Here is a 12,375-nt window from a genome sequence, read left to right on the forward strand (position 1 = left end):
CAGGTGGTGGTGCCACCCAGGAGGACAGAGCCTGCCTGAAAACTAGGCCAGCCCAGAACCAAGTGATGGAAACAAACTCATGATTCCAGCTTTTGAGCTGCTAGATCCAGCTGGACCTGCCTCACCTCTTGTTCACGTTGGGTGGGCCAACACAGTTCTTTTCTTTTCTTTTTTTCTTCCTTAAACCAGTTTGAGTTTCTCTCCTCGCTCAAAAGAGTCCAGATGAAAAACTCACGGCAATCAGAATCATGAGGCCCGGACGGTGGGGAAGCCGCTCGGAGGGTTACAGGTGAGCTGTGTGCGAGAGACGCCCCGAAGCCCACCACACACCCGGAGCCTGGGCGGCGAGGCTCGCCCGGACACTCAGCAGACCCCTTCCCAAATAACACGGCAAGATAAAGGCACAGGGTTTTCTTTCGCTTTATCATTTATAAAGCCATACAATGGGTTGCAAAGAAACAAAGCAGCTGTACAGGATGGGCCGGCGTCGGTGTACAATACATTCATATCCAGGGGAAGTAGCGCAGGTCAGGGTTTATACAAGGTGGCAGAGGTTATAGGCACGACGATACAAAATAGAAAGGATATTTCCATCTATATAAATACACAGCCAGGGGATGGGGAGGATGCCGGGTTACTCTGTTTCTCCTGCAGAGGAGGCGGGCAGGTGTGGCAAGGTATTTCTTACATTTGCTATGAACGGCTTGTCGGAGGGAGGGGAGAAAACGGGGAAACGCGGCATGCACACACGGGTGTGCTCACTCTCGCACGCAAACCAAACACGGACACACAGGAGAGTCTCAAACCGTTTAACACTGATTAGAAACCAAACCGGGGACACCCGTCCGCAATCACCTCGCTGCTGGCAAGGGCCCAGGTGTGGGACACACGCGGAAGTCCTCCAACGGCTTGGACCCCCGAGGACGGAGAAGTCAGGAAGGAGCAGATCCGCCAGAGCCCCAGCCCCCCAGCCGGCGGAGCCAGTCCTCACCATCCACAATACCGAGATTCCGCCGGCCGGGGGCCCTCCCGAATTCTTTCACTGCTGGGTGGTGTTGAACTGGACATCCCACCGCCCACCTACTACGTTTGACCCTAACCCCACGTTTCCCAAAGAGATCGGCAAAATATACACACACAGACACCCGCACTCGCACGCACACGCACGCCTACGCGTACATCCTGTGTCACGCCGGCCAGGAGCTCCAGTCTCAGGGGCCTGGGGCCTGGACTTGGGTGAAGAGTGACTCTGGGACTCTGCCCCCAACCTCTCCAAGGACCCTGAGATGCAGGGGCGGGAGGCAGCCCATGGACAGGGCACCGACCCACTTGACCTCCCCAGGGCTGGTAGTTGAGAAATGCCAAAGAAGGGGGGAGGACCTGGGAGGCAGAGCAGGTGGGCAAACATCCAGGACATAGATGGTCCACTTCCAGAAGCCTCCACACACCTCACATGGCAGGAGGAGCCTGCCCGACCTCGGCTCGGGCCCATCAGAGTACCCTACCTCCCCGTCCCGAGAGCCCCTTTGTAAAGATCACACTTGTGGGTTGGTTGCTGCCTCCTATGGCCACCAGGTCACTCGGCCACCACCCCTTTCCTGCTAGTCTCTGATACATGGGGACTCCTCAAAACCCAAGGGAGAAGGAGTCCACGAGTTCTCAGACCTACTGGGGAGAGACTCCAATGAAGATAGGAGTCAAAAGGCCCATCCCCAACCTAGGACACCATGTTCGTGGCCCTCAAACACCTGGCTAGACACGGGGACCAGGAAGCCAAGACGGCAGGGCAGGGGCGACCCAGGCTCCCCTGGAGGTTGACCAGATGCTCCCTTCCTTCCTATTTCCCCTCTGGGGTCACCTCTCCATTGTTCCCAGGCCTGCCCTCACCCCCTGTTCCACCTGTGCCTCTCTGGGCTCTCTCCCTGAATCAGACAGATGTCATTTCCCTGCCCCTTCCCTCCAGACGCCACACAGGCCAGCCTCCGGGAGGCCCGGGCCGGCCTCCGACGCTGGCTGGAGCGCGGGAGCCAGGGCCTGAGCCCTCCTGGCATCTGCACCCCGCTCGGCAAGCTTCCCCTGCCCTCCCGGTCCTCCTTGCCAACCTCCCCCAGACCCTTGCCCTGCCAGCCTGTTTTCAAGACCAGACAGCTCTCCTGGCTGACAGACAGATTCCACAGTAACAGCAAAACGGGGTGAGGGAGAGGGAGGAGAGAGAAGGCTAGACATTTACACAATAATAACAATAATGATTAAAAGTGCTTTCTCTTAAAGGAAATCTTTGGCAAGAATATACTGCAGTGCTGTGTGTGTGTGTGCGCACGTGCGCGCAGGGGTGCAGAGACCTAACCTGTGAGGCGTGGGGAGCCAGTGTCCTCCCAACCAGTGTCTGACCCCAAGGTAGGGCCACTTGGAGACTGGGGTACCCTTCCCCATGGTTCTTCCGGAAACCTGCTCCATCCAGAGGGATGCCAGGGAGGGAGCTGATCAGCTTCCCAGGATGCCCCCAGTCCTTCCCAGGGTCACACTGGCTCAGGCCTGAGTGGGGCAGGCCAGCCCTGACTCGGGGGTGGGGGCTGCCGGTGGGCGGTGGGAAAGCGCGTGTAAAGGCCCAGGGGCTGGGGGCCCTAGGGCCGGGGGGCCGAAGGGTCCGCGGCTCCGCCTGGCCCCAAGTGAGGAGAGGATGCGCAGACCAGGAGGGGCGAGTCCCGGGGCCACGTCCAGTGGGAGACTGAAGGTATTTACAGTCGGCAGGAAATATCTCCCATCTGGGAAGAGAGTCGGGGTAGGTAGGGAATGGGGGCCAGGGTAGATCTGGGGATCTGGCTTGAATGCCTCAGAAGGAAGAGCACTTTGGAGGACCCTCCATCACCGAGTAGAAGGTTGCCATCTCTAGGAAGCGGGGATCCTGCTCCCCACCCTCAGACACTCTCCTTTCCAACTCCCTGAAACACAGCGTCCGCACAGATACAGCCTCTTGGAGGAGAAAGAAACACAAAAGACACACACATCACCCACATCCGCTACACACACCCTTGTGCCCCGCAGGCTCCCCTGCTTGCTTGGGCCTGCAGTGCAGGGTGGGGGGCGGGGGAGGCTCCCCGTATCTCTGGGAGCCGGCTGCCGTGCCCCCAGCTTACCAGAAAATAGGGAAGCCAAGGGAACAGCACCCATGCAGCCCTCCACACCGAGCCCCAGGCAGCATCTAGGACGGCAGACCCTGCGCGCTCCAAGGATAAAGGCCCCCCCACATTTCAGACTTCACTTATACACAAAAAAAGGGATGGGAATTGGTTTATCCCCGGGGAGGTAATAAAGCAATATAGGAAAACAATAAATACTTCTTGTCAATTTACCTATTCTTTTTTTTAACCTTTTCTTATATTTTATTAGCTTACAGATTCTGTATGTCTCACATATATATTATATATATTTATATATCAGTACAATGCCTCTCTCTGGGGGATCCCATAGGCTTAAGAAGCCGCCCAAGACTGGAGTCCTGGTGAATTCTCCATTCCGGCTTAGAGTCCTTGGGTGGCGGCCTGGGCCTTTCCCAACTGCCCACATGGACTCTCGGCCCTCCGACCTAAATGCATGCCTTTCTCTTCCATGGGCAGCTAGGCTCCGACAGGGAAACCAAGGCAGGAGGGGGGCCAGCATGGCTTTGGCATTGTAGGTAGGCCACGTGGGAGGCACAGGTAGCAGCCCCAGGAGCTCTGCTAAGGACATCCTGGGCCGCCCGGTCCATGTCAGAGCCCGAAACGCTCATGTAGGGGAGCACGAGGCCTTTCGGGAGTCTCCCCCGGGGCTCACTGGGCAGGGCTTTTACAAGCAGGCTCCCCAAGGCACGCTCCAACACGGGGACCCCAAGAGACAGAGCAGGGCAGGGCAAGGCAGCAAGGCCCAATCCCCCCCACACCTGGAAGGGCACCAAGCAGATAGGCAGATGTGAGGAAAGGCTGAGCTGGGCCGCGAAACCCAGGAACGGGCAGAGGGCCGGCCGGGAGCTGGCGGGGCGACCTGCCCCTACTGCCGCAGGGCCACATGCCTGGGGAAGACACGCAGAGCTCAAGAGCCGCCCCTCCTGAGGGATCTCTCCCGCGTGGCTATGCACACGCACGTCTGCACCTCCCGACACCAAAGCTCCAGGCTCCCGGCTGAGGCAAAATGGGTGTAACTGCTGGGCAGCCAGCCCCTTCCTGCTGGGAGAAGCCGCCGGCAGCACCCAGGGCCTCTAGAAACAGGTGCAGGCACCCGGAGTCTGCGACCATAATCTGGGGTTCTCCTGGGGAAGCAAGCGTATATGTCCCCACCCTGGGCTGCCCTGTCACCCCCAACTCTCACCTTCTTTGGACAGTATGCACGTGTGTGCGCAAACACGTGGGGCGCAGACGAGCATACGCATTTACAGCTCTGGCTGAGAGGCACATGGAAACCAGTATGTGAGGATGTGGGTGTGGACACATCATACGCCCCATATATACACCCACACAGACTGTACAACGGAGGTGGAGTCCAGAGACCTCAGGAACCTCGGGTCTCAGACTCCCAAAGGCAAAAGTTGGGCCACCCGATGTCCCACGCTGGCTCTTTTTGCTTTGCCAATCTACCCCAGAGGCGGCCAGAAAAGGATCCCCTCAATCTGATTTCTCCTTGCAAAGCAGTTGGGTTAGGGAGACAGAGCTTTTGCATTTACTCCCAAATTATAGAACCCCAAGGAGTCAGTGTGTCTCCTCTGAGGAGCCCTATCCTCTCGGAGGGGAGGGGGAGCTAGGGGGACCTGGTTAGCAGTGGAGGCTTTGGGGGCCCCACGGTATCCGTCTACCCAGGGGAATCCAAGTTATTCTCCTCCGTCTTCTTCCTTCTTTCTCTCTCTCTCTCTCCCCCCTTCCCCTCCGCAATTCACTTCCCCCTCCTCACGTTGCACTTTCTTCTCTCCTTCTCCAAAATTGGCCCAAAGTCCTCCTTCTGGATTCAAGGGTGGTCAGGATTCACGGGTCCCCTCCCCACGCGCCCCAGCCCCACTGCCCTGGCCCCGGGCGAGGGGTGGCGTTCATCTCTTCTGGCCGGCACTCAGCATGACCTTGGAGACGAAGTTGACGATGGCAGAGGCGGGCTGGTTGGGGTCGAGCTCAGCGAAGAGGTGGCAGGCGTTGTCCGTGGTGCTGCCCTGCTTCCGGGCCACGAAGCCGAAGAGCCTGCGGGGTGGGCAGGAGAGGGGAGATGGGGGTGAGGGAAGTTGGGGAGGGGGGCCCAGGCCTGGAGAGTTGCTGCCCAGGGGAGCGAGCTCCTCCTCGAAGCCTGTCCCCAGCCTCCCACCTCTCCCTGCAGGCACAGGAGGGAATCCTGTCTCTTCTGCCCCCAGAGAGCCAGGTCCTGGAGATGACAGTGACACTGGTCCCGGGGTAAGCAGCCATTCCCCTTTGAGGAGCGGGGGCAGGAGGAGTCGGAGGCATATGATGAGACTGGACAGTAAGAGGTGGGGAGGAGACCAAAAATAAAATGGGGACATTCCTAGGCGGGCTTCTCCGTCCTTCCCAGCCCCACCCCTCCCCGACTATTCTGGCACACGACACTAAAACGCATGAATAATAGGTTGTCTGCCTGTCAAAGCGCGTGGCCTCCTCAGAGAGGGCGAGGGAGACAAAAGGACAAGGGGTCACCACCCCCCTCACACTCACTTCTCCTGGGCTCCAGAGAATGGGAGGGGACAGGCGACCCCACACCTGTTCCTCCCCACCCCCACTCCCGGCACCAGAGCTGCAGTGACCTGGCATTCTCTGTGCAAAACAGAGTTAAAAATATGAGCAGAGAACAGAATGTGAGCCTAGGTCCCCTCCCAGTCGGCACATTGCTAATTAGAGCGAGATGGGGAAATCGGGACAGCTGGACATGCCGATGGAAACCCCTCTCCCCAGGACTGGACCACAACAGCTAAAATTAGCAGCGTTGGGTCCTGCTTGCCACCAGCCGCACGCACGTGTTTACACACACGTATACACACGCACACACGTACGCACAAGGCCTCCTACAGCTTTGCTCTCGCCAGTGTAGTTTCAGAAGCCGGGAACGGCTAGGGCCAAAGGTCTGGGGGTAATGGCCTGCCCAAGTGAAGGGGATGGATGCCTGGGTCCATGGACCAATCCCCAGGACCTCCCTTCCAGGCTCGCTCAGGCTCCTCTGTGCAGTGGAGGCCAAGGGGGGGGGGGGGGGGGGGAGTGGCTCTGGGCAGGCCCACAGCGAGCCAGCCCTGGCTGCCTGGTTCTGCCAAGGTGGAGAGCCAGCCAACCTCACCAGCCTAAACATGGCCCGCCTGCCCTCACTGCTGTTTATTTCGGCTCCCTGGCTCCCAGGGCCGGTTCAACAACTGCCAAGTCCTTTCTCGGCTGGGGGCGTGGCGGCTGGGGGGGGAGCAGGGAGGAGGATGGATCCAGGCAAGAGACCTTAGCCCCAGGCCAGGGAGGAGCATTTGCAAGAATCCAAGAACAAGTGCCTCCTTAAATCTGGGGCCCCAGGCTCTTCACATGCCTCTTCCCAGTCCCTGCCTGAGCCAGGCTCTCCTGGGCCTCTGCCCTGAGATCAAGGCCCCAAGGCCTGTGTCAGCAGGAAGCTCAGCACACAACCAGCTCCAGAATGAGGAGAATGATTTCCAGGCCTGGGACCAGCCCACCTCTGTCCCTGACCCATCTCCCCATCGTGGGACCCAGGGGTGAGTGAGCACGAGTCCTTCCTCAAACACAAAGCTCTAGCCTGCCTGGCTGGGTCAGGGACTCAGAGACGCTATTGACCCTGGGAACTCAAAGCAGGCCCAGGTAGGTTGAGGCATGCTTCGAGATGGCTGGACACCTGGCTCCTCCTTTCAGCTGGGCCGCTGGTTCTCTATGTGACCTTGGGCAAGGTGAGGTCCCCTCTATCCCACACAGCCCCTCTGGATGGTGCCAACTGTCTACAGCTGAGCAACATCCTTTTCTGACCAGGGTGACTTCCCTATGCCTCCTCGCTGTGTCCTGCCTGCCTCCTTCCTCAAATTTTTTCATTTGACAAATACTTATCACCCTCCCATGCAACACAGTCCTGCCCTCAGGGAGCCTCCGGTTGGGTGGCCATGCCTGCCCAGCCCCTTGAAATTGCCTCCTATCCCCACACCTACTTCTGTCCAAAGCGTACTGTCTTTTAAGATCCATTTTTAAAATAATAGTTTTTTTCCCAAACCTCCCCAAATCGCTCCCGGCCTAGATGTGCTCTCCTTTGTTACATCGACACACAGCTGTGCTTTGTACCTTCTGGGGTGTGTCTCAAACAGCAGGAGATTTAATGTTTTTTTAACAGTGAAGGTTTGCCTTTTCTAAAGCAATCTTACATGAAGTCCAAATACATAAAGGTGACAGCAGGATTTGTGGCCACACATGTATCTACTCAACCTCAAGACATTTACCTATTATACTCAATCAGTGAGAAAAAAATGGGGCTGTTTGGATGACTCAGATGAAGTAAACTGTGGACTCACAGGCCATAATGCCAGTCTCACGTCAGCGGCGGTACTCGGGTTATTCCTACACTTGGCTTCGGTTTCATGACACTGAGAAAACCCTGATTCTTACCAGTAAATAATTGCCAATCGTGACAGTTTTCCTTCCTTCCTAAGGCCTGAGCTGTAACCTGAGGATCCTCAGTTCCTTGGCACATGGTTTGAAAACCACTGTACAAGTTAGTGGGTTGATACACTTGTCTTATCCGCTGCACCAATGTTAAGCCTCCCGAGGGCAGAGTCAGCCCCCTGGTCCGTCTGAATCATCCTGGGGCTGCGTTCCCTGCAGGCACTTGGGAAATGCTGGAGGGGTTTCCCGAAGACTCAGCTAAAAGTCCCTGGTCCATCCCCGAAATCTGGACCTTCTGGGCTCCCGAGCTATGATGAGGAGGTGGAGCCCAGCCACGGGATTCACAGCTCACCAAGCGTGAGACTAGCAATGAAGGAAGCCAGGACTGGGGCAGAGAGACCATTCAAACAGCCCCCTGCCCCGTGGCCACTGCCTCCAATATAACTGCCAGCTTTCTGCCCACTTCTCAGGTCCCTGCTGGTCTGGTCCCAGGAGAGGCAAAGCAACAAGACTGGAAGCTGAGCCTCCAGCCTCGAGGGAGGAAAATGCAGAAGACCCGGCTGCCTGGCCAAGCTCTCTCCAATGCTGACCGAGGCCAGCACAAAGGCCTTTGCTGCCCTTTGCCTACCCCCGGTCCCCGGTTCTAAGCCTCCCCAAGATGCAGCCAGCTGGGGCAGAGGGAGAAGACACACTTACTTAGCAGGGACACCTCCCTCTGTCTTCATCCACCTGTGGAGAGAAAGATGCCACAGCGTAAATCACTACACTTTCTTCCCCCCAGAACTCAGCCCTGTGCATGCCGAGGCCTCCTGCAGGAGGGCAAGGGAGACCCCGTTCCAGCGGGATGGGAGCTGCCAAAGATCATGCAGGGGAGGCTTCAACGGACACCATGGCCTGTCTCCCAAGGAGCTCTCCCCGGTGTGAAGAGAAGCAGATTCAAGGTCAAGGATATGGCAAAGGACATGGAAGCAAGCATTCCAGTCCCTGGGAGGGGCTCTAAATTTGTGGTGGGAAAAACTCAAAAAGCTACCCAACACAATTACTCATGGTCTCACAGACACATGCAGACCAAGGATATATGCCTGCGCCCGTACACACACACACACACACACACACAGAGGCCTTAGGATTACAGAAATAGGCGGGAGAGAAGGTATCTGCAAGAGACTTACTTTCTCTCCTGAGGATCCAGGTCACAGAAGGTGACAGTGTTGAGGGGGTAGTGTCGTCTGAAGAAGAGCCTGTGGCACAGATATCAGATGAACAGAGAATGAGCACTGAAGTGGCCACTCTTTCCCACCTTCCCTTTGCAGGTCAGGCCACCATGTGTGGCTGTCACCGGCTGACCCAGCCTTCCCCTTAGAAGCAAGATAGCCTGGGCTGCTCATATAAAGCAATGCATGGGGAGAGATAAATGTGTCATTGAAACATGTCCCAAATGTTAGTAACTAGGAAAAGAAAGAACAAATTGGTATTGAAGAATGAGAAAATGAGCAAACCTTGGGGGAGGAAGGAAAGAAGCAGGAGGGAGAGCCTGAGAGGAAAGGCTCTGCTCCAGAAAGCAAGCACTTTTATGCATTTATGGCTGTGTGCTCAACGCAGGCACATTTGTAGAAGGAAAGATGGATGGATGAATGGATAGGTGGATGGATGGATGGATGGATGGATGAACGGATAAATGGATGAATAGAGATATAAATGGGTGATGGGATAAATGGGTGGAGAGGATAAATGGAGCATGAATGGATGCAGGAATGAGTGGATCAACTGGTGAGTGGATGAGCAAGTGGATGGATGGGTAGTCAGATAGAAGGATGGCTGAGTGGGTGGAAGAGTGGATAGGTAGATGGATGAGTGGGCAGGTGGATAGATGGATGCATGGGTGGGTAGGCAGATGGCTAAGTGGGTAGATAGATGAATACAAGGAATGAATGGTAAGCGGGTGGGTAAGTAGATAGATAGATGGGTCACAGGGAAAGAGAGCGCAATATGGAAGCAAGTAGAAGAGCCTTACTTTCTCTGGTTGTCAGTCAGTGTAATTCCCTGGGCAGAAACTTTGAAGTGAACGATGGTGGCAGCTGGTGTGGGGTCAGCAGCCAGTGTCTCAGAAGCGGCTTTGGAGATGGCCTGCGGCCCAGTGAGTGACTCCATGTCCACAGAGTTGACGAAGAGCACGTTGCAGGCTGGAATAAACCCACCCAAAGAGGAGTTACGGGGGCTGGAGTAGGTGGGGATAACACCTCAAGTCAGCTCTTTGGGGGAAGGAATTTATGAATTTTAGGCCAGCCTCAGGCCAGGCATCTGCACAGAGAAATGTAGACTGCCCAGAGATATTTGGGTCTGCAGGAAGGGGTAGGGCAGGCAAGAGGAAAGGCCTGGGTGGGGATCCAGTCTGGGGTGGCCACTCACCTGCCCCTTGCTTCAGCAGATCAGTGGTTGAGTTGGCAGGGCCCGAGCTATCTTTCGATTCATCTGTGGGGTCTGAGACAAAAATTTAATTCAGCTGGTAATTAAAACTCTAGAGCTGGAAAGTAGCACAAGTTTGGCTGGGCCTCAGGCAAGCCCTGCAAATACTTTCTGCAATGGATACTGCTTTTCATAACAGGCCCTGGCAGTTGGCACGTGTGTGTCCAGTCTGAACATTCCAATGATTACTGTAAATATTCAGCACACGGGTTGAGAGCTCTGGAATCCAACAATGTGGGGTTCAGACCCTCGCCCCAGCATTTGCCAAGTAGCTATAAAATGGAGATGTAATAGTACCCATTTTGTTGGGTTTTTGAGACGTTCCAAGTACAGTGTGAACCCAGTGCCTGACATAAACCAGGACTTCAAGTGGCAATGGATGTCGCTGTTGTCGTTTTGCATTGATGTGTCTTTGTGTAGATCGATGAATGCCCTAATTCATCAAGCCATTAACGCAGCACAAGTATAATTTCAATATTAACAAGAACGGGGTATTTTTGCACCAGTGTTTCCCAGACTTTGGTGTGCAGGCTTATTAAAACACAGATCCCTGGGCCTCACCCCAGAGTTTCTCATTAGATGGGGCTTGAGAGTATTTGCATTTTTAACAAGGGAAGTATTTGTATTTTAATTCCTGGGAAGGGGTGCCAGTGCTGCAGGTCTGGGAACCATACTTTGAGAAGCACCATTTTAAACGATGTAAATATCAAAGTTTTATAATTGCTAAACTACTTGCCTAAGTTTCATAGAACTATAGTTGGTGTTCAAATTGTGGGGTTAACAACACTACTTAAGGTGTACTTGAACTTCTAAACTAATAATGTTGGTTAATTATCATAATAATTCAATGAATTGAGTTGGATATGTAGAAATTGTGAAATACTATTATACTATTGGGGGTTTTGTGTGTGGGCATAACCCCAGGAGCTCTGAGAGAAACTGGAAGGAAGTCCCAGAGACACTTCTGAACCTCCTATTTTTAAACAGAGAGGATGGGGAGAAGGTAGCGAGTTTCCAATTCCTAGACCTCGATAGGGCTGAGCATAATTCCCCTTGCGTGGGCCCCTGTACGTGGGGCTGGGTGACCCGAAGCCCGCGCGGTGAGGAGTCTTAGATGTCCATCTGCCATCCTCCAAAGCTGGAAGGCTTCTCTGAGAGACACTAAAGTCTCCTTTGCGAGGCATGGTGTCCCACTCAAATTCTCACCTCTAGGTCCCGAGGCTCTTGGGTTCCATTAGTACTTCCCACCAGCTCTATATCCCCTCCGTCAGAGAACACCCTCACAGCCAAGCGGACTGTGGGGACTCCAGGAACATCTTGGCCCCCTTCCCTTCCCATGTAGAGCCCAGTCACCTCTTCCTCAGAGTGTGCTCCAGGAACATCTTGGCCCCCTTCCCTTCCCAAGTAGAGCCCAGTCACCTCTTCCTCAGAGTGTGCTCCATCCTCTTTATCACACCAACCTCCAACACCTGGGCAACATCCCCATGACCTAAATCTGCCGTCCGCACCCCCCTCCCCTGAACCCCACCCACCGACGCCCATCTCATCCTCCAGACACGGTCCTCCCCGTGACCGTCTCCTACTTCTCGTGCCTCCGCTGGGCGTATTCTGAAGATTCAGGAAAAGAATTCCTAAAAACCACCAGAGAATTTTCCAGAACAATCTGTTAAGTCAATTATGTGTATTCCTGGAGTTAAGTCTTTTAAATAACTTTTCCTTCATTTTTAAGGGGCAGGGGGTGATGCAAGGTGGGAGGGAGGAGAATAGTTTTGAATTTCCCTGGACTGGCAAAATGACACATGTCCTCCAACCCTGGCGCATGTTCTGGAGCAGCTGGCACAGTGGACTCTCACAAGGAGGAGGCCAGCTCAAAGACGCACGGAGAGCAAGGAGTCTCACGTTCCTACCTCGGTTTGGAATGACCAGCTTACAGGGCAGAGCCAGTGGGATGATGGAATGCTGGTAGACCAGGGCAGACAGAGACCCTGTAAGAGGAGACAGCGCGTCAGGAGCAGTGTCACCGGGAGCAGCCAGGGTGCCCCGGAGCCCAGACACCCCACCCCGCTATCCGTAATCTCCAGCTTCTTTATCACCTCTCCCTCATCCCACCGGTGAAGTCGAAAATCCACCCCCTTTGTCAGCAAGATCTAAGGGAGAAGGTTCCAGAGGCTCACTCCAGCAGCCACGAGGTTTCCCTTCTAGACAACCCCTCAGTTCTTCTGGCTGCTGGGGCCGCTCTCAGGACCGTGCAGCAGAAGTATCAGAGAATCCCGGGATCAAACCCCGGCTCAGTCCCCTGTTAGCTCCGTGT

The 12,375-nt window shown here is 55.2% G+C and overlaps 1 protein-coding gene across 13 annotated transcripts in view; it reads right to left on the minus strand.

Moving 5' to 3' along the window:
• Positions 1-401: 401 nt before the first annotated feature.
• The window catches only part of TNS1 (tensin 1), a 196,872-nt gene continuing 184,898 nt past the window's right edge, over positions 402-12,375 (minus strand). For all 13 annotated transcript variants that reach the window (XM_038585701.1, XM_038585696.1, XM_038585695.1 and 10 more), the window contains 6 exons: positions 11,972-12,049; positions 10,008-10,079; positions 9,613-9,781; positions 8,771-8,839; positions 8,295-8,327; positions 402-5,198 (listed from right to left, as the gene is read on the minus strand). In XM_038585701.1, the coding sequence (XP_038441629.1) occupies positions 5,054-5,198; positions 8,295-8,327; positions 8,771-8,839; positions 9,613-9,781; positions 10,008-10,079; positions 11,972-12,049 (566 nt within the window). In that variant the 3' untranslated portion in view covers positions 402-5,053. The remainder of the gene's footprint in view (positions 5,199-8,294; positions 8,328-8,770; positions 8,840-9,612; positions 9,782-10,007; positions 10,080-11,971; positions 12,050-12,375) is intronic.

This window comes from Canis lupus, chromosome 37 (genome assembly GCF_011100685.1).
Source record: "Canis lupus familiaris isolate Mischka breed German Shepherd chromosome 37, alternate assembly UU_Cfam_GSD_1.0, whole genome shotgun sequence".
Lineage (NCBI taxonomy): Eukaryota > Metazoa > Chordata > Mammalia > Carnivora > Canidae > Canis > Canis lupus.